This window comes from Aspergillus fijiensis (assembly GCF_003184825.1).
Source record: "Aspergillus fijiensis CBS 313.89 unplaced genomic scaffold BO72scaffold_1, whole genome shotgun sequence".
Lineage (NCBI taxonomy): Eukaryota > Fungi > Ascomycota > Eurotiomycetes > Eurotiales > Aspergillaceae > Aspergillus > Aspergillus fijiensis.
In genome coordinates, this window is record NW_024468977.1 from 421,167 (window position 1) to 444,652 (window position 23,486).

General features: G+C 52.1%; 7 protein-coding genes across 7 annotated transcripts; 3 read left to right on the forward strand and 4 right to left on the reverse strand.

Moving 5' to 3' along the window:
* Positions 1–156: 156 nt before the first annotated feature.
* On the reverse strand, positions 157–2,569 carry BO72DRAFT_443487 (alpha-amylase). The gene is made up of 9 exons (XM_040943582.1): positions 2,118–2,569; positions 2,020–2,058; positions 1,829–1,944; positions 1,668–1,776; positions 1,372–1,600; positions 1,154–1,316; positions 948–1,094; positions 624–864; positions 157–544 (listed from the first exon to the last, which is right to left on the reverse strand). The coding sequence occupies exons 1-9, from the start codon at positions 2,268–2,270 to the stop codon at positions 263–265; spliced, it is 1,479 nt and encodes a 492-aa protein (XP_040806649.1). The 5' UTR covers positions 2,271–2,569; the 3' UTR covers positions 157–262.
* Positions 2,570–2,889: 320 nt separating this feature from the next.
* On the reverse strand, positions 2,890–6,007 carry BO72DRAFT_366675 (glycoside hydrolase family 31 protein; the record flags this gene model as incomplete). The annotated part of the gene is made up of 4 exons (XM_040940801.1): positions 2,890–4,564; positions 4,620–4,790; positions 4,848–5,249; positions 5,307–6,007. 4 exons carry the CDS (start codon positions 6,005–6,007, stop codon positions 2,890–2,892), a joined length of 2,949 nt encoding a protein of 982 aa, XP_040806650.1.
* Positions 6,008–7,338: 1,331 nt separating this feature from the next.
* On the forward strand, positions 7,339–9,936 carry BO72DRAFT_4774 (putative C6 transcription factor (AmyR)). Its single transcript, XM_040947441.1, has 3 exons — positions 7,339–8,691; positions 8,748–9,198; positions 9,315–9,936. The coding sequence occupies exons 1-3, from the start codon at positions 7,706–7,708 to the stop codon at positions 9,813–9,815; spliced, it is 1,938 nt and encodes a 645-aa protein (XP_040806651.1). The 5' UTR covers positions 7,339–7,705; the 3' UTR covers positions 9,816–9,936.
* Positions 9,937–10,605: 669 nt separating this feature from the next.
* BO72DRAFT_366600 (glycosyltransferase family 31 protein) lies at positions 10,606–12,009 on the reverse strand (the record flags this gene model as incomplete). The annotated part of the gene is made up of 1 exon (XM_040940798.1): positions 10,606–12,009. The coding sequence occupies one exon, from the start codon at positions 12,007–12,009 to the stop codon at positions 10,606–10,608; it is 1,404 nt and encodes a 467-aa protein (XP_040806652.1).
* A 1,980-nt stretch (positions 12,010–13,989) lies between these two features.
* On the forward strand, positions 13,990–16,611 carry BO72DRAFT_4780 (signal recognition particle subunit SRP72). Its single transcript, XM_040947473.1, has 4 exons — positions 13,990–14,621; positions 14,696–14,969; positions 15,032–15,176; positions 15,232–16,611. The coding sequence occupies exons 1-4, from the start codon at positions 14,301–14,303 to the stop codon at positions 16,466–16,468; spliced, it is 1,977 nt and encodes a 658-aa protein (XP_040806653.1). The 5' UTR covers positions 13,990–14,300; the 3' UTR covers positions 16,469–16,611.
* Positions 16,611–18,255, reverse strand: BO72DRAFT_5014 (Gfo/Idh/MocA family protein). Its single transcript, XM_040948978.1, has 2 exons — positions 18,168–18,255; positions 16,611–18,113 (listed from the first exon to the last, which is right to left on the reverse strand). The coding sequence occupies exon 2, from the start codon at positions 18,053–18,055 to the stop codon at positions 16,754–16,756; it is 1,302 nt and encodes a 433-aa protein (XP_040806654.1). The 5' UTR covers positions 18,056–18,113; positions 18,168–18,255; the 3' UTR covers positions 16,611–16,753.
* A 1,669-nt stretch (positions 18,256–19,924) lies between these two features.
* On the forward strand, positions 19,925–22,599 carry rfeF (putative transcription factor RfeF; the record flags this gene model as incomplete). Its single annotated transcript, XM_040940810.1, has 6 exons — positions 19,925–20,056; positions 20,224–20,295; positions 20,627–21,079; positions 21,198–22,056; positions 22,107–22,174; positions 22,231–22,599. The coding sequence occupies 6 exons, from the start codon at positions 19,925–19,927 to the stop codon at positions 22,597–22,599; spliced, it is 1,953 nt and encodes a 650-aa protein (XP_040806655.1).
* Positions 22,600–23,486: the final 887 nt, after the last annotated feature.

The following is a 23,486-nucleotide window of genomic DNA, read 5'->3' on the forward strand; positions in this document are numbered from 1 at the left end:
CAGGGTTTCCGGGTACGTACGTGGCTTCATTAGCCTTGTTTTTTTCTTTGTAGAGTTTGTGCTTCTGTTCGACTTTGAGCAGCACTTCCCCCCCGCCCCTTGGGATTTATCCTTATCGGGTCTTCTAGGTAACCCAAACACCTTGGATTGGGTCATGTTCTCCGCCGTCTTCAACCCTTCAACCTCAACCTCTTAGTAAGCGGTAATCGAGAAAAAAATATAAGGAATGTCTATACATGCGAAGAGCAACACTCCGTAAGAACTAGGTACAGATCGAGCTCCCGCTCAATTTTCCCGTTGGGAACAACACCCTCGGTAACCCACTTGCCATCGGCACGGAGACTGACCCGTCCGCGTTGACGGTCAGGGTGGTGCAGGTGAACACCTCGGTGACCTTGGTGCCGGCTGTGAATCCTGTCCCCGTCAGCGAGAGGGTGTACGTTTTGCCCCCGCTGCCTAGGTTGGAGAGCACCGTGATGATCTGCGTGCCATCAAACCCTTTCCGCATGGCTAACGTGGTGGTATCGCTGTAGATTGGGTAGTTCTGCAGGCGGCATTGGGAAACACAGTTAGTTACGGAAAGAAACATGGGCAATTGTCAGAATTTGAGGGCTGAGACGCACCTTGTAAGCCAAGTACTTCGCATCTTGGCTGATCGCGTGGCTGCGGATCTTGTTGGCCGTCGCTATCGAGGTGTAGAGGGGGCTGGTGGTGTTGTAGCCGGACAGCCAGGTGGCTTCGCGGTTGAGAGGGTCGTTGCCGCCGCTGTAGTGCTGTTCCTGGCCCGCGTAGATGATGGGGATCCCGTCTGCGAGGATGGAGAATGTGGCCACATTTTTGGCTAGGGAGATGTCCTTTGTGTACCTTTTTGAGAGAATGATGGGGTCAGCTGGGCTGCAGGGGTGGCTTGACGAGCTTGCTTAGAGAAAGTGATTGACTTGACTTACGAGGCGAAGCGTGGGTTATCGTGGTTCTCAATGAATGTTCCCAGCAAGGTGGAGTCTGGACAATTGTCTTTGACGGTGTTGATCATGTTGTATAAATCGCTGATGCTACCGCTTGTTGACTTGAATGCTCTAAGGAGAGGATAATACCTTTTGTGAGTTAGCATTTTCAGCCTCCGCTTCGAAAGTATGATGACCAAGGCTCATACATAGGATAATTCAGCACCCCGTCGAGATAATTCTGATACGGACAAGTGTATGAGGCATCTCCGTCGAGGACCTCGCCAATACAATATACACCAGCGGCTTTGTTATAGCCCGGCCAGAAATCTTTCTGGACGTGCTTGACTGTGTCAATGCGAAGGCCATCGACTGGGATTATCAGTCATCCACGTTTCATGCCGCAACGGATCTGGGATCAACATACTGGAGTAGTTGGAGACAAGCGACTTGACCCAGTCATACCACATCATCTGTACGTCACTGCGGGTTGTGTCCAGATCAGGGAGCGAGACCTTGTTATCGCCCAGCCAGCAGTTCTGGACGTTGGTTTGGTTGTCGTAGTTGGTGATGGCACAGTAGGGATGGAAGTATTCTTTCTTGTTGAAGGGTTTGAATACACTATAGTCAACGGAATCACCTGCTCCGTCGTAACCCTAAATGATTCTCGTCAGCATTTATGAGTCTGATAGCCTGCTCCCGCTAGCATAAAGGTCAACAAACCATGTGGTTGGCAACGACATCAACCATGAGGTACATGCCACGCGCGTGAAGAGCTGAGGCCAAAGCCTTGAGATCATCTGCAGTTCCATAGTGGGAATTGAGGGAATATCTTTCAGAATGGGTGAGCGCCTTCTCACACCAACGAGGGGCGAGGAGCTCACGCGTCTTGTTGCCAGTATCCATGGTAAGCCTGGCCGTAAGGGGTGTCTTGAGGGACTTGCGCCGTTACTGGAGTGATCCAAATGGCTGAAAATCCCATGCCCTGAATATAGTCGAGCTGATTGATGCCATCAGTAAAGTAAACAACATGTCAAGCCCATCAGAGGAGAGGTAAGGTAGTGAGCAGATTTACCTGGTTGATGATGCCGCGCCATGTTCCACCGCAGTATCTCTATGCACACATGTCAGCCTCACATGGCAAGCTACAACTTGGGCACCTGCCAAACATACCCCGATGCTTGTATCACAAGTAGCAGTGGTTGAATTGTCCGTACGAGCAAAACGGTCGGTAAGCAAGAAGTAGATGGATCGGGAGCGCCAATCGGCCGGAGTCGCAGCGAATGCGGTCGCCGCGACCGTGAGCAGTAATAAGAGAAGGTTCATGATGGTATTGTGTATAATAGCTGGCTCCATGGTGTAGCATTGACTGAGCTGGATTGGCGAGCTTTATACTTCGCCGAAACGTGCACTGCCGAGTCAAGTCAACCTGAGTCTGTTTCACGATGGCCCATTCCATCACTGTAATTTGTGCCAGCCACGAAAGTGGATACGCAGTAGCTGCCCTTTCTCTGGACCCTTCATTTCCTCCTGCAGGATTCTTAGGGAAAGGTTAGAGGTTAGAGATTAGAGTTGTGCCCGAGGACCTCTGAATGTTGGGGTCCAAATTCCTTGGTCTTGTTGGGGATGGATGGATGGATGGATGGATGGTTTGGTCAGGGGATTGAGGGAATTCTCCCTGGGTAGCGGCAGGTGACTTGTCCTTGTGCTTCCTTCCTCTTCTACCTGTTGGTATGTTTTTCTTTGTTCTTCTTTGGGTCTTTCCAAATCGATTTATCAATGGTGCGACAATGTTATGGTTGGCAATTTTGTCCTCAGTCTCGGCGAAGAATGTCGGCGGATGGTCCGCCCGACCGCAGATCGCTTTTCATAAATATAATCTATTCAAAAGAACGCTGCTATACTCGCATCATAGACACATAAGCAGTCATTATTCACCACCACACTACCACTCCAGAACCCAGTCCTCAGCCCATGCACCGCTTCTCGTTACATCCTGCAGATCGCCAACATGCAAAACATGCGACGTCGAGTTATATTGAACTTTCGACAGCTGTTTCCCGTTGAGCTTTACCGATGAGGGTCTCTGTTTAACTCCCAGCACCGTCACATTCGCAAGTGGATTCTTTTCCGCCCAATCCCCCTTCGCCGAAACGTGCAGGCTCGAGCGCGATGCCGAAAAATCAACGTTCAGCGTCGCGTTGGGATTGACGCTCACCCCGTCATCAAGGTAGAGTTGTCCCGATGCAGCACCGTCACTATCAAGCGCAGCTAGCAAGGACCAAGGGGACTTCCGAGCCTCACGAGTAGTCAATGCCGGCTCCTGAAGAGGAAGGATATTGCCACCGCGGACGTAGACTGGAATGTGGCCCAGTGGGGCCGAGATTGTCGTGTTCACGCCCGCCTCTGCATCGACGGCCGTCTGTGTATACCAGTCATACCACACTTCTCCATGAGCCACTCCGGGAAAGACACCATTTACGGTATCGGCTTGCGGCTCGAGCACGGGTATGGCCATGATTGCAGGGCCAACGAGGAATTGAGTATCCACGCCAGCCAAAGTAGGATCATTGGGAAACTCCCAGGCGAGCGCACGCATGACCGTAGATCCAGTGCTGTGGGCGAGCTGAAACAGGGTATAATAATAAGGCAATAAAGCATAACGAACTTGCATGGCAGTTTTGGAGGCCTCAATAACGGACGCCCATCGATATGGTTCTTGCGGGATGGCAGAGAGTACATTGTGGTTTCGGTAGAACGGGAAGAAGGCCGATAACTGCATCCAGCGATTGCAAAGCTCTTCGTCCGTATTCCCGTTGAATCCACAAGTATCCACTCCAAACATCGGGATGCCAAAGAGAGAGAAGGAAAGCGCCTGGGCGATTGAGAAATACATGGAGCCCCACTTCGAGATGTTGTCTCCACCCCAGTGTCCAGCCCACTTGCCTGAACCAGCGAAAGTCGAGCGCCCAATGATGAAGGGACGGCGCTTGCCGGACCAGACCTTGAGCAGACCTTGGTAGGTCGCATTCAGGCCTTGGTGACCAAACAGACTGTGGACATCGTATTCTTGTACCCCATCAGAGTGGGTGGAATTGGGGGAGATGGCATGGACACTCAAGTCGTGGCCAGTCTGCACATGGTTGATCACGTATGGCGGGTAATTCACGTCACGCACACCAGGAGTAGGTGTCGTACGCAGGTAGGATGTAGAAGTGGACGACGAGGACCCGACTGAGGCTGCCTGACTGGCCGCCCCAGCTGAAGCAGCGGCTGCTTCAGTGGCATTGGTGATGTTGAAATACTCCGGGTAGTCGTAGACGATGTTTCCAGGCTCACCAGGAAGCAGGAACGGCGGATGCACCGGGTTCAGAGTGAGGTTACCAGTCCCGCAGCTGCCCACGCAGAACGATGAGACCTCAGCCATATCATACCATACCCCATCATAAGCCAAATTCTCGGCCCACAGAACCAGCTCATTGGTCCAGAAGTCTGTCGCTTTCGGATGATGCCAGTCGGGATACACCGTGTACCCAGGCCAAACAGCGCCGATGTATAGGCTACCATCGGGATTCTTGATGAAAACATCATCTGCAGCGCCACGAGTATATGTGTCGTAACTGGATTTACAGTTAGAAAGAATGAAGCAGTCAACAGATGGAGTAGGCGACCTACGCATCAGACGCATTCTCGGGATTGGGAATGTACAGCGCGGCATCGACAATTGGCACGTAGTAACGCCCACTGTCATGAAGTTGACTGAGAAACTTTGCACCCTCGCTGTAAGAAAAGCGATGTTGATCATTGTCGAAGTCACGATATCCGTGCATGTAATCGATATCGGTCCTAGATACACACACATCAGTATTCTGCCCGTCAAACAAAGGACGATGCACGACGAACCAGATATACTCTAGGGGAATTTCGAACTTCTCGAAGTTAGCAACAACTTCTGCAAGTTCAGACCAGTTATTGTAGCCCCAGCGACATTGATGGAAGCCGAGGGTGCTATACTGCTGCATGGCTGGCAAGCCCACGGTGCTAACTTGATACTGCTTGGTCACATCGGCCTGGGTAGGGCCCGAATAAAAGGTCAGGTCAATGCCTCCACCAAGAGTTCGCCAGGTCAGCCTCTGAGATCTTAACAGCACTTCTTGCCCGTGGGCGTTTCTCAAAAACACGCCATGCGAAAAGGAAGTGTATTGTTCAGAGGCATTGAATGCACTTCTCTTCGCATGCTTGTGAGAGCCGTCAGCCTCAAAATATCTCGTATCAAGGTAGAACGGATGTTGCCCGTATATGTTGCTACAAGACTACAAGTTAGTAGAATTCGGGGTTTTTCTTCTGGGCTGGAGAACTCACCTATCAATAGGATCTCCAATATCCGCCGCATACATGGTGACATTCGCATCTTTGAGCAGACGGAGCTGGTTGAAATGTTCTCCGAGACCGTACAAGTTGTATTCATCTGGCAGGGATGTCGCGAACTCTATGAATTGGTTCTCATAGACCAAGACGGTACCTCCAGTATCAAACAAGACATCACCGGTAGCCTTGCGAACGACCTTGAAATTGAACGACGGCTCGTTGGACCAGGAGAATGTGAGATCACTGCTGGAATTTGTTGCACCACCACCTGACTTGGGCCTAGGCACGAATTCCTCTGATAGGATAAACCACGAGGAGTTAGAGGCGTCGACATACGTGGGAAGGATCTGTATGTTCAGTCGATCTGATGCCTGATAGTCCACCGTCAAAGTCAAGGTATCAAGATCTGTCCCATAGACATTGCATGCCTTCCCGGCCAGGTTCAAACGTGCCGTGAAGCCATGGGAGCTCTGTTGCACGTTTGAGGCCTTGTAACCGGGACACACTGACTGTGCGTCGACTGCCTGAGGATCATCAATGTTGGCGATCAATTGAGCCCCCACATCCGCTTCAGCCGGGATAGTGAATTGCGCGTACGAGGCGGATGCGGATGTGGTGAATAAGGTCGACTGGCTCAGCCCAGAGGCCACGGGCATGAGCCAAGCACCAACCAGTGTTACCATTAGATTAACCATGGCGAGCAGCAGGTAAAAACCAGCACCGTCGTCGTGTTATGGTTGGCTAGCATGAGAACAGCTAGAAACCCTCGGGTTTGTTCCTCCACGGAACAGGGCTCATAAGTATTTAAGTTCTTGTGGTGAGAGCATAATGCAGTCGGTCATTGGAATTCTAGACGGAGGTGCTGTGCAACAATGCGTTGTTCCCCGCAGACAAGCCATTATTGCTCCGTCGAATTCCCGTGGTGCAAGGGCGGATCGGGCCCGCATTCAGAGTCGACTGGAGGCTTCAATTCCGGCAGGTTAGATTGATGCGGGGAAGACAAGCCTAGAGTAGAATTGGGGTTAGATGATCGAAGAATGATGGCAGGACCGGAAAAGGGAGAAAGGAGTGAAGACAGGAATTGGTACTTGGCAAATCCCTCGGTTAGAGACCGGGAGGGCCGTGTTGAAGTTGTTTGCCAGGTGGATGCCTGAGACTTCTGGCCTGATGGCTATCATCTGATTCTCGCGCTCTAACTGGTCACTTCCCCCGATAATCGTCCGACGACGTGGAGACTCGCAGCAAGCGAAGTACCTAAAGTACCCAAACAAGCCATCGATCGTTTCCTTTTCACTGCATCTCTTCACCCTCACGAATCCTTAAGTCTCACTAGAGACCGATTTACACTCGCGCGAGACCACATCAGGCACCACTAATCCCGACTGAGATCCGGTCCGTCCGGCCAATATCTTCAGCACGGTTCCCACTTCCCAAACAGCAACCGGTGAAGAGGCCGATCTTCACACCAGCATCGCCGCATACACAACGAAAATACCGGAGCCAGCCTCGGCACTTCCCAGGCAGGATCATGGGGGCAAGTGAGGGTCTGGCGTGGAGGGAGAAAGAACCTTCAAGCGGCCTGCAAAGGGCATACACACTCTCAGCGTCTGGCTCGGCTTCCCGAAGCGAAGTGCACCTTACAGTCGACAGCCAATACATGTGCGAAAGCACCCGAACTGTGGAGAAATCGGCCAGCAATAGGACTGAATCTCAATCACATGAAAAGATCCTACGGTATACAAGCGCTCCTATTACATGCAGGGGCCGGAGAGTCAGAAATAAAAATGACGCACCCAGAGTCTTGGTCTGCCTTCAACCGTAATGCGCACATTTCCTGGAACTTTCTCTGGCCGATTATCCTAACAGGTGGATCGCCTGGTCATACCATTCATCAGCAGGCAATACACTGTTCCTTCGTTTTATGGGGTGGTCTGGTCTGGGTGTCTACACTCAAACTCACTCTGTAGTAGTTGGTAGAGAAATCCTTAATAGGTTTCGCAAGGTGAAGGGGGCCGCCTCTCGGTACCTTCGAGGCCTGAGAGGCGAATCTGGGCCTAGGAAACGAAACGAAATTAAATCGACTAACAAGCAGGAACCCAACAGGGTCTGGTACCGCGGGGTCCGGGCCACCTGGAGGACGGGCCAACCTTGTGCCTTGCGCCATGTTTCCCTTCCCCCGCTTGCGCGCCCCCGGATTTTCCGTTCTTCGCTGCTTCCTTCCCCCTCCTCCAAAAACCGCATAATCTTTATGTATCTCTGGATCCGCGTGGCCTTCGAGATTAGAACATCATCTCTCCTGGATCTATCACTCTATCAACGTGAAATGATGCCCATGGACTATCATCGTTACTGCTGATCTTCTACCGCGATCCGATTATAGTCCCTGCAAACCAATGGACTCGCATCCTTCCCCCGCTAAGCCTAAATCCTCCAAGCAAGCCTGCGATAACTGCCGTCGTCGAAAGATCAAATGCTCTAGGGAGCTTCCTTGCGACAAGTGCCAGCGTCTCCTGCTCTCCTGCTCCTACAGTGACGTTCTACGGCGCAAGGGTCCCAAATTTCGCACCATCTATCCACTTGCGCCGATCCACCCATTGGTATCCCGCCAACAACGGGATTCTTTTCACCAGCACCCACAGCAGTACCCTTCAGAGAAGCAATGGACAGCTGATACCGTGGCCTATCCATTGGCAAGGTCGCCAATGTCGCCACCATTCACATTAACGGACTCTCAATACCTGTCTAATGATGTTTTGGAACCGCTTGCCCAGCTCCCTCCCCCGGAGCTAGTCTCCTCTCCAGACTCAACGAACTCCCTCTCGGACTCTACAATCGGCATTATTCGTCCCTATGCAAGGCGCCTTTCAGCCCCCGTACTCCTAGCTCACGTCAATGTGTACCTCAAATACCTGTTTCCCATCATGCCAGTAGTGCGAAGGCAGGAGCTCCAGCGAGATTGCCATCGACCCGAGCTACTTTCCTCGCAGAGGTATGCATTTCTGGCATCTCTATGCGCAGCCACGCATATACAGCTCAAGTTGGACGGAACGACTTCTGTGCCCGACCCCTCGCATTTTCCGACTGGAGCCGAAGGCCACTCGTGCATGTCTGGAGAGGAGTTGCTGGCCGAGGCGGTCCGAGCAAGGAAAGACTGCGATGTGGTGGAAGATCTCAATATGGACAGTCTCTTGACATCATTCTTCCTCTTTGCTTCCTACGGCAATCTAGACAAACAAGACCATGCTTGGTTCTACCTTTGTCAGGCTACCTCCATGGTTTTCACGCTAGGTCTGAACCGCGAATCAACTTACGCTGAGTTGAGTGTCGAAGAAGCCGAAGAGAGGCGGAGAGTCTTCTGGCTGCTATTTGTGACAGAAAGGTAAGCGAGTATGATGTCACAGCGTGATGAGAACGAAGGGGTCTGATTATGACTAGAGGCTATGCACTTCAACAGGCTAAACCGGTAATGCTACGCAACTCCATTCACAAACCACAAGTCCTCTGCTCCGAAGACCCGATCCTCGCCTACGGATTCATCAATCTCATCAGCATCTTCGAAAAACTGTCCGTCAATCTCTTCGACTGGATATCCGCCGGCGGCGTGGACAGCTCTTCCGAAATCCCACCCACCTCCGCCATCCAGTCCAGTCTCTGCAAAACGGTATCTCTTGAGGGGGTGTCAGAGATTCAGAAGGTTGATATACTCATCACCCAGCAGTGGCTGCAAGCCATGATGTGGAAGCTCTCCATGACCCGCCCCACCCAGCCCGGGTCTCGCGATGATGCAGTCCTCCCATTTCACCTGCCAGTCATGGTCGGAAAGGCCGTGATGAACGTCATCAGCGCAGCATCTCAAGACGCCGTTGATGCCCACGGCATCGGCATGGTGAGTCAAAAGCCCCCGAGACAAGCCCATCCCCCCAACAGTTATGTTCCCCCCCTCCTTCCCCATCTCCCCCTTTCCACGCCTTAAAAACCACTCACGCCGTTTCTGTTTTTTAGGAACAAAAACTCTTCGACCTAGGCACCGCCGTTGCCGACGTCACACGATCCCTAGGCTCCGGCTCCGGTTCCGGCTCTTCGAAACCCGCGAACTGGCTCACCGAATCCGCCGTCGACCCCCGCGAACTCCTCTGGGGAATCCTCACCACCCTCTCCCGCATCCGCGGCTCCCAGTCCCACCTCTTCCCCACGTTACTAGAGCGCTGCAAAGGCGCCCTCGACTTCACCTCCCCCCTTTCCATGGGCGAGTTCCTCGCCCTGCCTGCACCACCACCGCCCCCTCCACCGCCACCGCCATCCATCAACAGCAACAACAACAACAACCCCTCCGAATCGTGGAACGCGGAGACCAGCGCACTCGATATCGTCGCCTCGTTGCCGGAAAACCTCAATCTTCAAGATGATTCCGATGATGGAGACACGCTGTCCCAGATTCTGTCCCTAGCTTCACAGATCGAATTTCGGGCTGGAAATGGAGGGGCCGGTGAGTGTGCGTCATAAGTGAAACTCGCATAGTTGTGGGGACTTCTCCCCGCAATGACTGAGTGTGTGTGGCATGGTGAATTTGGTTGGGTCTTTGTGCTTGGACTTGACTGTGATACCACACCTTCTCAGCTTATACATATACATACATACAAAGGGCTCGAGTAATGAACATAATGATTTATGATTTGTAGGAGATACTGATCTTGCGAAATATCCTGCTATGCCAATAGACTTCAATCCCGCCGTTATGAACCGACTCACTGCTCAAGGCGATGCGAAATGAACAAGACAGACCTAACCTTTCTATAATTGATGATAAAATACATGATCAACAATCTCGGCTCTAAGCAGAAACAAGGCAGAACTACGTAGACATCTAATATGATAGGAACAATTTTCAGGGCCTCTAAAGAGAAGGAACACAAAGAATGATAATCAGCGTAACCAAAAACCGTCCGTGGCAGAAAAACTTCAATCGTGTTGCTATACATAAGATATGACGGCTAAGCGTCAATAAACGAAAACCTATACAAATAATGGGTATGTGCCAAATCCAGCTCTAGCCTTGGATAGCACGTAATCTCATGGGTCAAAGGCAAGGGGAAATAAAACGTTCATGATCTATGCGCCGTTATAATTATAAGTGTGCCGCACTGATGTGCGGGTGGATCCACGCATTGTCTCGGTGAAGTACGGGACGTGGTCCGTCGTCCAAGAAAAGCAGCAGGCCGGTGCTGGGTATATGACGACAATTTGAATGTGCTGAAAAAGAGTGATCAATGGAGTGAAGGTAGAGCATTCGCATCTACTCTTTTCGCCAGATTAATTCCAGAACCTTATCACCGAGCTCAGGGTCCCGACGGATGTACCATTGGCGGACCTGGTTGCCATCGACAATTGCATCTTCGTGGATATAGCTGATCTTGCCTTCATCCTTTGGTCGGAGTGGGCCAAGTTCATGCAAGAAGGACTCAAAGACTGCGCCATTGTCGCCGGCCCATGTGAGCTCCATCGACTTGTCGCCCGTGGGGACGTCATTGCTGTACTTGACGATAGAGAAGCCGTTGGTGAGGATCCAGCCGTCGCCGAAGTGCCATTTTCGCAAAAGACACGAGTCGCCACAGACCTCACTGACAACACCCAGCTTGGCCATGTCGGCATTGAACCACGACTTCCAGTGATGAACGGAGAGCGGCGGGGGTCGAGCAGCCTCAAAGAAACCAGATACATCACCCCTCATATCGATCTGTCGCAGGCGGTGATCAATAGTCAAATGGGCATCCGAATACTGGTAGATGCAGAGGGATATCTTGCGATCTCCCGTGGATTCCATTTTTTGACAATCCTCGTAAACCTCTTTACGGCCTATTTGCTCGATCAGGGGTCTAGACATGAAGACGCCAGCGCCTCCGAAACCCATCAAACCGAAGATTCCGACTTGGGGCATCGCTTCCGATAGCCCACCAACATAGGTCTGTGCTGAATCATCATATTTCGATAGAGCCTGTACCAGCGCCGTCATCGAAGGGAAGAAAGTATCGTCATCGATGACACAGGTCCATCTCGTCTGCGGCCGCAGATTCTTGGCCAAATGTGGCACTAACGAGAAGTATCGGTGCTGGTATTCTTCAGTCGATTCGGTTATCGAGAGGTTAACACCTAAGTTCTCCGCCTTAGTGAGGACTTCATTGATCCGTGCATCTGGCTCGATGAGTGCCAAGATGCGAGCGTTCGTATGTCCAGCCCAGTGGGTGAATGCGTCTAGCGACTCGTTCAGACGCCCCAATGTTGTAGCAACGCCGAAGTCAATGTGGGATGCGTCCGCCCTTGGTAAGATCGCAGGTACAGAGACAGAAACAGGACGAGGCATTAAGCAATCATCCTGATGCATGCTATCTTCCGCAAACCGATGGTCCTTGTGGATTTTTTCGAAAAGAGGCACTTCGAGTTTTTGTGCGATGGGAACGACGTCACTCGAGGAAGGAGAAGCGACAATTTCACGGCGGACATATTGAGAGAGCTTGCGAACGTCGAGGCGTTGGAGGGCATCGAAGTCGGGTTCGCATTCGACTTCGGAGGTAATGGTGATATTTGAGATCGTCTGAGTCGTGATTTCGTGGTGAGGTTCGATCTCAGGCCAGAGGAAGATCGTAAAACTGGTCACAAGACAAGCTGCGACCACAAAGCGCAGCAATTTTCTCCTCCACATGTACGAGGCGCCCATGGCGGTCCGCGGCTTCTCCTCAGTCTTATTCCACATCTGGGTCCGGAAACGTTATATCGTAGAAAGGGAATAGTATTGAATCTAGACGCCGCAATGAAACTGCAAGACCATCGCGATGCTCCAGTGATAGTGGGAGAGGAAGAGGTAGAACGGTGGAGAATATGGCAGGAGAGGCCTGGTCCAGATGGGAGGGCGGGAGCGGGCGGCAAAGAAGAAGAGGAAGGCGAGGGCGGAAACACAGGATATAACAATCGAGGCAGGAAGGAGAAAAGAGCAAACGATCCTTGAAATCCGCAACGATGAAGGAGGAAATGACGGGCAGCGTCGGAGACAGGCGAGGACGGCAGAGGGATGACGAAGGTCAAAAAGAAAGCGACGACGACAACGTCAATCCTGGGCCCGGTTAACCGTCAGGTTAGTGGAAGAAGATATGGAGTGGGAAGGTTGATAGCCGATCAACGGGGCTCCGAAATACCATTGCAGCAAGAACAAGCACTGCACGGCTAGAAAATGGCCGCATCTGACTGAGGGACGAAACAAATCATGGCCGGGCGGAGAATGGCTAACCCAGGGATCGACTATGGGCCAGTCTGGTTTCCTTAAGGCCCTGGAGAGTAGCGGATGGAGACCGATCCATCTGCTGTCCAGTGGTCTATCGAATGAGAATTCATCAAGCCATCAGGGCACACCTGCTGGACGGAGCAGCCACACAACATGTCCCACTGTCCACAGGGGCCGATCGGCCTAGAGACCAGTGCTAGGAGATTTCCCTGAAGTGACAGTCTCCCCAGGGTTACGTTCTTGAATTAGGGGTCTTTCTGCGCTTTCCCCAAACATCCTACTCCATTGCCCCATTGCACAGTGCACATTTGCACCATGGGATGGGATGGATGGTCAGCTTGCCCTTTTGTCTTTGTCTTTTTTTCCCTTTTTTTTTTCTTGGTGTCAGAGTACACATGGATAGGATGGAACCGGGACAGGAGAAGGAGGGAAAGAAACAGCTTTCTCCCACTTAACTTTCCAACCCCAACCTCCCCCCCACCTGTTAATGTGGCCGCACCGCTACAACCCCTGGGTACAACCATGCATTTGACGCGCATTCCGTTTGGGACGAAGGGCCTAAAACGGATGGCGGGGGCGACGGATTGCTGATGACGAATCGCCGGCGCATAACAGCGATTAGATAGCGTTCCGCATGAGGAATCTATTATGGACTCTAGCAGCGTCAGCAGCGCCGAGTGGTAAACTGTACACTGCTCTAGAGAAGAACACATTGCTACAGTACCTGAGTGTAGGATAATTATGTGTAGATCCAGGGCCCCTTGTATGAGTAGAGAGAAGATCGGTGGTATTAATCGCGCCTGTTGCAACTCGAAGTAGGATCATCGCAAACAGCGCCCCGGGTAGGGAGGACAATCCGGACAATGTCTTGTTCCGGCCTCCTCGCCTGACGTCCTCAAGTCAGTCATGTGCTTCATGGCCACAAGTCTTTTTTTTTTTGCTTGGTGGGCAGGAGATTATTATTGTTCTTATGGTGTCGGACAACAGCTGTTGAAAATAATAATAGAAATGCATTTCTTCGATCTGAACCGATTGATTGGCTCTTGTTGTCTGTGCGCGCCGCCACGCAGTAATCTGATGGCCTCGCTCTAATTAAGCAGTCTCAACTCAAAGAATGCGTATGAAGCATAGGCTGGATAAGCATGTCGGTCTGTCTGATATTCAGTGACCCTGAAAAGTAAGGGGCATTTGGTCTGGAACCTCATCGAGAGCAGTGAAGGCGGACTATCTGAGAGCCACAGCAGTCACATAGTATTGCTATTGTGGGGGGGGATTGGATTGATGAAGTGGTAAGGTATGCCTGGCACAGACTGAATGTTTTCACCTCCGTCTCTTGGATTGTAAGGAAGCTTTGCTGTCAACAATCCCACAAAGCTGGACTGGCATTTATCAATGTCCTGATGTTGAGTCCTCGCATGATTATGATGGTCGGAGGAAAGGCCGGGGAGATGGGCTACGGCCGTCTAACTAAACCTTTAGTGCAGAATTCCCCGATATGGAAATATCACACTCCCGCACAGATGGTTCACAAGCTTGGACTGGCCACTTGCAAGATCAAGCATATCCAGCTCATTATTCTTCAGATTCATACACTCCATAAGAACCGCTTAAGTGTAAAATCTTTGATATCATCTCACCTCAAAAACTACGCCCATCTTGGGCTACTGCGAATCACACCCCGGGTGACACGTTGGTCAATTTGACACGGCATCGCCATGGCTGCTCAGTCATTGAGTTCGTTGCTACAACGAGCCTCCATTGATGACCACGAAGAAGTCCTTCAGTCCTCCAACGCTGCACTAGCCAAGTCGAGAGCCGATCAGCATGCCCAGCATATCAAGGTCATCGCTCTGTTAAAACTCGACCGCTACGCTGACTGTCTGCGCGTGTTCGAGGAAGCTGGTGACGGCTTGAAGACCCGGGCCGCTCTGGAGTATGCCTATGTCCTCTACAAGTCAGGCCAGCCGGAGGCGGCCATAGAAGTAGTATCCAAGGTGACTGGCAACCGTGGTGCTCTTCACTTGGAAGCTCAAGCCGTATGTTACCCTTGCATGTGTTTCATACCTTGACCTCAACAGTAGGTGCTAATCTCTAACTTGCGAAATCACAGAGCTATCGCGCCGAGAGATTCCGTCGCGCCGCCGAATTATACGAAGAACTGTCGAAAGATGGAGCCTCAATGACCAACGAGGAAAACGATCTGCGCATCAATGCCTGGGCTACGGATGCGCAGCTGCAGTGGAAGGGATATCCCGAGTTCGTTCGCCATAACCGACCGACCCGTGATGATTTGGAGGCATTTGAAACCGTGTACAATGCTGCATGCTTGAGCATAGCAAAGGGCGAATTCGAGCAAGGAGAACTGCTTCTGAAGCGAGCAAAGGGTTCGTGTTTAGAAAGGATATACAGAGGCGATAACGATTGCTAACCCCTCCTCGTTACACAGAACTGTGCCGCACGTCAGAAGATCTCACCCCGGAGGATAGAGACGCCGAACTACTCCCAATTGCTGTGCAGCAGCTGTACGTTCTGCTTCGGCAAGGCAAGTCCGAGGAGGCTCGGTCCATTTTGGAGGAGATCTCCGTCAAGGAGTGCGCATACCTTCCCTGGTCAAACTATCCCAAATTGAAGCTTACCCGACCGCAGTATTCACGAAGCTTCGACGAAGAAGATCGCACAAACCAATGTCACCCTCGCCCGCGGCGCCTCGGCCAACCCTTATGCATTCTACAAGGCCTTCAACGAGATCCCAGACTCGACAGAGAGTGACAAGCTGTTCGACTATCAGAGCCACCTGACGATCGGCAACTCGCACGCCGCCGACCTCCTTGTCCGCAAATACGACGGCATCATCCGCTCCACCTCCAAGGCTCTCTCTCGAGCCGCCTACCCCTCCACAGAACCGAGCGCCAACCTCCTCTCGGTGTACAACGCCGCCGCTCACGCCCAAGGTGAATCCGGCACGAAAGCGCTCAAGCCCATCGTAGCAGCGCTGGACAAACGGCCCAAGGACATGGGCCTGGCCCTCACCGCCGTGCAGCTCTACGTCGGCGCGGGCAACACCACCTCTGCGATCACCACTCTCGAGGCCACCCTTCAACTCCTCGACGAGTCCATCTCCGAGCAAGACAAGGAAGTTCGATTTAACCCGGGCGTTCTGAGTGTGCTTCTCTCCCTCTACAAGCTCGAGGGCCGCAAGGTCCAGATCCGCTCTGAACTGGCCAAGGCCGCCGCCTACTGGCAGCAGCAGCAGCGGGAAGGCGCCAACCAACCGCCGCCCGTTCCCCTCCTCCGCGCCGCCGCCGCCTCCCTGTTGCACTCCACCAACACCTCCGACCTCACCAAGGCCGGCGACCTGTTCAAGTCTCTCTACCAGTCCAACACCGCCGACAACTTCGCCGTGGCCGGCTACGTCGCCGCGCAGGCCCCCATCGACTACGCCAAGGTCGAATCCCTGGTCGACAAGCTCCCGTCCGTTGCGGACCTGATCGCCGAGGTGGACCTGGCTGGCCTCGAACAAGCGGGTATCGCGCCTTCGTCGGGTGCGAACGCCGCGGCCGCGGCTGCGATCGCGGGCGCTCGCAAGCGGTCAGCCACTGCCAACCTTAAGGAAGACGGCGGTGCGGCGAAGAAGCGGGTCCGGAAGTCGAGGCTGCCCAAGGATTACGATCCGGGTAAGACCCCCGACCCGGAGCGCTGGCTGCCTCTGCGCGATCGCTCGAACTACCGGCCCAAGGGTCGCAAGGGCAAGCAGCGCGCTGCGGAGCGGACACAGGGCGGTGTTGTGAACGACAAGGGTGAGGAATCGACTGCGGTCACCAACCAGCCTAAGCCTCAGAGCGGTGGTGGCGCCAACAAGAAGAAGAAGAAGGGCAAGCGGTAGTGATGCGGAACGGTAATTCTTCATGTTTCTTTTTTTTTAACTTCTATTCATGAGACATGTCTTGCATTGGCTGGCAGAGAAAAAGAAGAGAGGTCTTTTTAGACACTTTGGAAGCATGTAAATAGAAATTCGGTCAATCTGCTGCTCTGATGCAACTCGCCCTTTCGCCTTCGAAACAAACAGCAAATTTTAAAGTATGCATATTAGTTCTTACATGTGAGACTTTTCCTGCTAAAACAGTATCCCACCCTGAGTATAACCGCGCGTGTTGCCAATTTCCATTGCCTAGCCCAGAGGAGTCCGAATGGTGCCACACTGCCGATCGTACTGCTCGAAGATTTGGTAAAACAGCTTCAGATCCTGAAGCCCATCGCGGGCGGCCGTCTTGGCCATCTTATCTTCGGTGAGGTAGGCGTGCAGCGCCTTGAGTTCTGCCTCATAGGTCTCCTGCCACCCGCTCACACGTTCAGTTCTCTTCATCTCCCCATTCTCATCTGCCGTCTCCACCACAACCTTCACAGGCACACCACGAGCGTATGGCAGACCATACTGAATGCTGACAGTCTTTGTGTCACCATAGATTGCAAGGTGTGCATCACAACGCGGCACGGCATCGGTACCCGTCTCGTACATCAGGGTAAATGGGTGCTCGCCCTTCCGCCCACTGTAATAATGGAACAAGGCCGAGTAGTATGGCTCGTTCACAGAGATGTTCGAGATGGCATCAGGAAACCCAAGCGAGTCGCGCATCAAGCCCAGATCATGACAGCCCAGAGAGGCAAGAAACTCGCAGAGCGCGATACGTTCTTTGGTCAGTTCCTGTCCCAAGAACATCTCCTGCAGCAAACCGTGCATGAGCTGCGGGCCACTATCCTTCTTCCTATTCTCCTCCGATGCGAATCCATATACTGCTGCACCATTCAAGGCAGTCCAGAGCCTCTTCCGCGGTGCGGTAGCCGTGTGCGCCAAGCTAGGGCCCGCGATGTTTCGGCAGCGAGCGTAATAGATGCGATCCAGGGACGCAACCTCCTTCCTGAAGACCTCCTCGATACAAGGGGCATAGCGTCGCGCACATGCCACAAACACTTTAGCACCATTGGGGGCACGCTTCTCCGCTTCAATAATGCGCCGTGCACTTTGGATGCTCAGGCTCACGGGTGTTTCGACCATGACGTGCTTGCCAGCATCCAGAGCCGCTACTGTGTAGATCTCGTGATACTCGTTGGGCATGAAGTTGAGGATCAGCTGGATAGAAGAGTCGGAGATGATCTCTTCGGCGGACGATGCATGATTGATGTTTTTGATTCGGTTCTCATGGCCATCGGCTATGGTCGTGCCATCTGCGTGATGGCCGTTGATATGGCCGTTAGTGTGACCGTTGGTGTGACCGTTGGTGTAATGGCCGTTGGTGTAAGCCTTCCTGGTGCTGTTTATCGTCTGCTTGGTATCACCTTTTGGAGCATTGTAGATGGCAGCTACTTGGTATGTGTTGGTAAGAGCGGTAAGGATAGGAAGGTAGATTCCTTGAATGGCTTGGGCGCCTTCGTCTGCGGTGAGGATTCCGACTTGGAGGACCTTCTGTGTCATCGTGCTTCTCTTGTTCAGATATGTGCTTTCGGGTTCCTCTGTATCGGGCTGAGATGCGCTAGATGTTCATGTGTTAGGCTCATGTAGATAGGATCTGCGGACCTTGACTTACGCAGGTAAATCCAATAACTCAATCAGCCGGCACGAAGAGTAGACAGAGCGAGACTCTGGAGATCAGGAGAAGGAGAAAGAGAAGGAGAAGAGGGAAGGCGCATTTTCTGATGTGAAGAGAAAGACAAAGTTCTGAACGGGATGGAGCACTGGCTTCAGGTAAGGAATGCTGGATGCAAGGGATGGACTCGGGTTAGGAGATTACCTGCCTGTTGCAGTGTTAATGTGTTGACCCCCTACAAATCCGGCAAGAAACACGAATTTAGAATCGAGCGTGTTAAGGAAACAACACCTGTGACTCGGGAAACTTGAAACTTTTCCAGCTTGGCTCGAGTCCTGCCTTGTGTTATGATATATTTTCTCGGGCTTGTGAGAGAAAAAGAAAAGGCTGTGATGGCGATATCAGAAGCAAGATGCAGGATCATGGAGCTCTGTTTTCCTCCCACTGGCTTTTGTTGGGTCGGGATATTCCATGACATCAGTGGCACTTGTTTTTTATTTTTTCTAATCGTGCTTGATATTCTCAGCTGAAAAATAGTTCTCGATGTATCCTTCGACTTTGTTCCTGGATCTACTTGATAGTGTAGTGAAATTGAGACGATTAGAGGCATGATCCATCATGCTTGCTATATATCGATATGGACTGCGGTAGGACTGCAGGTCGATCGGGTGGGGCCGAATTTGCCTACAGAAAAAGACATCAGATAATCAAACATCGCACCTACATGCAGCCATGCAGCCTGTCTGCATGACACACGAGTAATAGAAGGTTGACAAGCAATCTCCCGGGAAATTTCAGTCAGCTGGTATTACCATCCTACTCTTGCTTGATTCGATACTTTAGCAGTCTGTGTTGAATGAGATTGTGATCACTGGCATTTTCGTTACTGGCAGGTCATGTGCCAGCTATTATGCTTGGACCATGTATATTGTGGTCCCGGTACACACACTAGTTAAACATGATGTATTCTGTAGGAGGAGTAGAATATTCTGGATGCAGCGCAGCCTTATGCCATGACGGGCATGATCAACTCTATAGGCACCAATGACTGGTTGCGCAATCCAGTGAGGGCAATTCAATAGACTCTGAATGAGGCTGAGTTTTGTTGACTGTAGGTACGTACAGTACATCTGAGTAGTAGAGCTGGAGAGTAAGAAGTGGAATCAGATCAGTCGGTCGTCATCTCAATTCGACACGAAGCGACTAAGCCCCGTCTAAGGCTTGATGCAGCCTTAGTCTTGACTTAGCGGCTTCTCATTCGATCTGAGATGTGGCTGTGAACATTTGGAGCCCGGAACACTCTCTCCTTTTTTTTTCCCCCTCTTACCTTACCTTACTCACTCCTCTTCCGCTCCTGCCCCTCTGACGACATCATCAGATTATATCAAACAGCCAGCTGCAGGGTCAACAACCTTTCCCTTTCTTCCTCTCATCACCACCACTTTCCTCTCCGGGACCCCAGAACCAAAGTCAGATATTAACATCGGAGTAACCCATCAAATTCATTATGGGGGTAAGTTCGAGTCTTAAGTCATTTGTCCCACCCGTCCTTCCATTTCTCAATTTATTTTATTGTTCGACTGCCCCGCGTTGCTGCCCCGCTCATCCCAAAGCTCGGCCTGCAATCATCTGCATCAGCTTTCGAACACGTCAACCTGCTTCTGCTTTCGTGGTGTACGGTACATGAACTCGAACTAACCACTGCACTCTGCACTTGCTTCCTTCCTCTCTAGTTTGCATCGAAGATCGCCAACGGTATGAACCGCCCAGCCGACGGGAATACCAACAAGCCTGGTGGTGGTGGAGGTGTGTATGGAGGAGCACCACCCACTGGCTACACTGGAGGACCTCCAAGCTCGCTGCAGCCTGGAGGAGCACCCGGTGGATATGTGAGTCCGCCCTACGCAAGTGACTAATCTAATCCCGTTGCCCCTCACGCATCCATGATTCATTCATCATCATCGGCATCATTGATTCAGTTTGCACATTTTCTGGACTCCTGTAATCTCATTTTTCCTCCCCCAAAGCTGATGCAGTCTTTTCCTAGCAACCACAGCAAAATCCTCAGCAGCAACAGGGTCAGCAGTATCAGGCTTACTCAGGCTCGCCTGCTCCCGCTGGTGGTCCGGTAAGCTAAAAGTTTCCTTAACTGTTCGTTCTTTACTTCTTTTCTTGAGTTGCTCTTTTCCCAACCCCCCCCTCCCCTTCCATCCCTCCTGGAGTTTCCTACCCATCAATCACCATCAAATGAACGAGAGCCTGGAAACGACTCCACCATCTTCCTAAATTATCCTCTTGTTCCCTGTGCCCCTCTTATCCTTATTTTCACTCGACCGTGGCCCGCTCTCTACCTTCTTCCAACCTTCATATTCTTCCTGCTCGCCGTCGTCCGGTCACTCGGGCGCAACTTCTCGACCATGTCTCGGCCTTACTATGACCCTTACGGTCACCCCTCCCAGCTCCGTCCTGGATCAACCCAACCTCCTCAGTCTCCTTATCCAACCTCACCGTCGGGACAATATCAGGCATATGGAGCTCCATCACTTCCTCCCAACAAGCCGGCTCACACGCCTTCACCTGGCCCTCAGTCGCCCTATCCTGGAGCACAACCTCCTTATCAGACAAGCCAATCGCCCTACCCCGGTTCCCAGCCCGCGTATTCTGCACCGGCCAATCCATCGCCGTCCCCGGCTCCTCAGGCTTACGGCCAGGCTTATTCACAAGCACCCTATGGTGTACCCGCGCCTCCTGCCCAAGGCTACGCGCAACCGTCACCTTATAGCACGCGGGACCAGCCGTATGGACAGTATACTCAGCCACAGCAAGGCTATGGCCGGCCCCCGCCTCCCCCACCCCAGGGTCAGCCCTACGGATCAGCCGCCCCCCAGTACTCTCAACCTCCTACAGCTCAAGTACACATTGGTTCCCATCTCTCTACACATGCGTTCTCAGTTTCTTTCATATATCCCGTTGTCTTAGCGCACGTTTACTCAGGATCGTAATCCGTACTAACCGAGTCTGATGTTCTAGGGTCAACCTTACCCTCCTCAAAATGCGCCTTATTCTGGCGGACCCGTTCGTCCTCCCCAGCAGGGTGGGCCTCCCGGAGCTGCGTACGGTCCCTCGGGGGGTGCCCCTACTCCGGCTCGTGCCACGCATCAGCAGATCGCCGCCTACCGACAGCTGTTGATTGGCACTATTCAAGAGAAACGCCTTCAAAGCTTCTACCCCCTTGAAAGACTTGATAAGCTCGTTCAGGCTCTGTCCAACGATGCACCCTTCAAGGTGAACAAGCTGATTCATGAGCTTAACATCCCAACCGAAGTGGCTATGGATATCATGAAGTTGGCTCTCTTTGATGTTATCTTGTACGTGGATGACAGTGGCTCCATGGAGTTTGAAGAACGAGGTGTGAGAAAGGAACAACTGCGTTCGACCATCGAGGTCGTTGCTTCGGCCGCTTCCACTTTTGATGATGATGGTATCTCGGTGCGGTTCATGAACTCACCTGAGCAAGGCGATGGCATTCGCAACGCAGACGATGTTAGCCGCCTCGTTTCGCGAGTCCGCTTCCAGGGTCTTACACCATTGGGTACAAGTCTACGCAACAAAGTCCTGGACCCTATGGTGGTGACTCCGGCCAGAGCTGGTCGACTCCAGAAACCTGTTCTGATCATCACCATTACCGATGGACAGCCGGCCGGTGAGCCTCTGGACAGTGTGTCGAACGCCATTGGCTATGCTGTCAACGAAGTTTCTCGCACTCAGTATGGACAGGGGGCCGTTTCCTTCCAGTTTTCCCAAGTCGGAAACGACACCAAGGCCCGGGATTTCCTCGCTTCTCTGGACGAAGATCCTCGAATCGGCTCCTTGATTGATTGCACCTCAAGTATGTTGTGGCCTCGCTATGGTGGTATGATGCACTAATTGAGCCTATAGACTTCGAGGTTGAGCAAGATGAAATGTCACGGGCTAATCCCCCAGTGCATCTGACTCGCGAACTCTGGGTGAGTGCCTATGAGATACCATCTTGACTACACGCCATTGACTGACTTGATCCTAGTGTGCCAAACTGATGCTCGGTGCAATTGACTCTTCATACGATACCAAAGATGAAAAGGCCGCTGGGCGTAGTGGTGCTCCGCCACCCGGACCTCCAGGTGGCCAGTACGGTGGTTATAACTACAACCAGCCTCCCGCCCAGAATTACAACCAGCCGCCTCCCGGACAGTACGGCTCGGGACCTGGATACAATCAGGCACCATACCCGCCCAGCCAAGGTCAGGGTCAAGGTCCCCCTCAGGGCTACGGTCAAGGCTATGGTGGCGGCTACAGCGCTTCCTCTCCGCATCCCAACCAACCTGGGTATGGACAGTCGCCTGGTGGGGCTACACGAGGCTACCCTGGCTACGGAGCGCCTCCCCGCTACTAGACAGGAGGTAGCATACTGTTGAAGATGGGGGCGAACCGAATTGGTTTCGTCTGAAAATCGCTTTAAGTCTGTAGCCATTGCTTTTCTTGCATTAATATGAGCACCGTTATGTCATGAGGACGACCGCATGAAATTGGCACAAATGCAACTGACTAAGGATTCTGTCTCTGTGTGATTGCAACACCATGTAATATCTCCTAGTCGGTGTAGCACAAGACAATAGCATATCGACGCTCACGGCGTTCTTGTTTTAGATGTTTGACATACTCGCACAACTGATAGTCTAGGCCAAGCACGACCTCAGATGCGGGTGACATGACGTCATAGCGAACAATATCACGTGAGCATGCCAACCATTGACCAGAACAAAAACCATGAAGTGCGCTAGATAATAGCTAAGTTGCACCATCAAGCCTGCGTTTGTAATGGATGCAGTTTATCATCTTCGAGATAGCAGACCACGGGTTGCACGATGGAGACCGCAGTCAAGAATAGCATGGATATTCGCCACTATCTTTTTTTTTATCAACAAGTTACATATCAAAGGCATGGTCAATGGGTGTGGGGGAAAATGTCACCCAAGCGGGTCGGAGGATTTCCTGTTTCGGACTGTATTCGCCATGGTCTGGGGAGGCAGAAAACACATTCTTACTAGGTTAGGCTCCACTGTAAGTTAATGATGAGGAATAGTGATCCATGTCATGTCTGTCTGTCACTCTGTCTACTCATAGTAAGTGTTCGTTCAACCTTCCATAAACTCAAACCAGTAGGCAGCCGCATGACAGGGACAGATGATAGTAGACTGGTGAATGGTCGGTCTTTGCCCCGCCTCACTGCAGGCTTTCAGGCTCTCTCTTACTTCTTCCACCCTCCCACCCTTTTAACTT

Bases quoted from the DNA above. Each gene is read 5' to 3' on its own strand.
- BO72DRAFT_443487 (XM_040943582.1), bottom strand. From the start codon at position 2,270: ATGAACCTTCTCTTATTACTGCTCACGGTCGCGGCGACCGCATTCGCT. The intron at 2,059-2,117 runs GTATGTTTGGCA...ATGTGTGCATAG, and splicing joins CTTGTGATACAAGCATCGGG to AGATACTGCGGTGGAACATG. The intron at 865-947 runs GTAAGTCAAGTC...TCTCTCAAAAAG, and splicing joins GATAACCCACGCTTCGCCTC to GTACACAAAGGACATCTCCC.
- BO72DRAFT_4774 (XM_040947441.1), top strand. From the start codon at position 7,706: ATGGACTCGCATCCTTCCCCCGCTAAGCCTAAATCCTCCAAGCAAGCC. The intron at 8,692-8,747 runs GTAAGCGAGTAT...GATTATGACTAG, and splicing joins CTGCTATTTGTGACAGAAAG to AGGCTATGCACTTCAACAGG. The intron at 9,199-9,314 runs GTGAGTCAAAAG...TCTGTTTTTTAG, and splicing joins ATGCCCACGGCATCGGCATG to GAACAAAAACTCTTCGACCT.
- BO72DRAFT_4780 (XM_040947473.1), top strand. From the start codon at position 14,301: ATGGCTGCTCAGTCATTGAGTTCGTTGCTACAACGAGCCTCCATTGAT. The intron at 14,622-14,695 runs GTATGTTACCCT...GCGAAATCACAG, and splicing joins TTCACTTGGAAGCTCAAGCC to AGCTATCGCGCCGAGAGATT. The intron at 15,177-15,231 runs GTGCGCATACCT...ACCCGACCGCAG, and splicing joins GAGGAGATCTCCGTCAAGGA to TATTCACGAAGCTTCGACGA.
- BO72DRAFT_5014 (XM_040948978.1), bottom strand. From the start codon at position 18,055: ATGACACAGAAGGTCCTCCAAGTCGGAATCCTCACCGCAGACGAAGGC.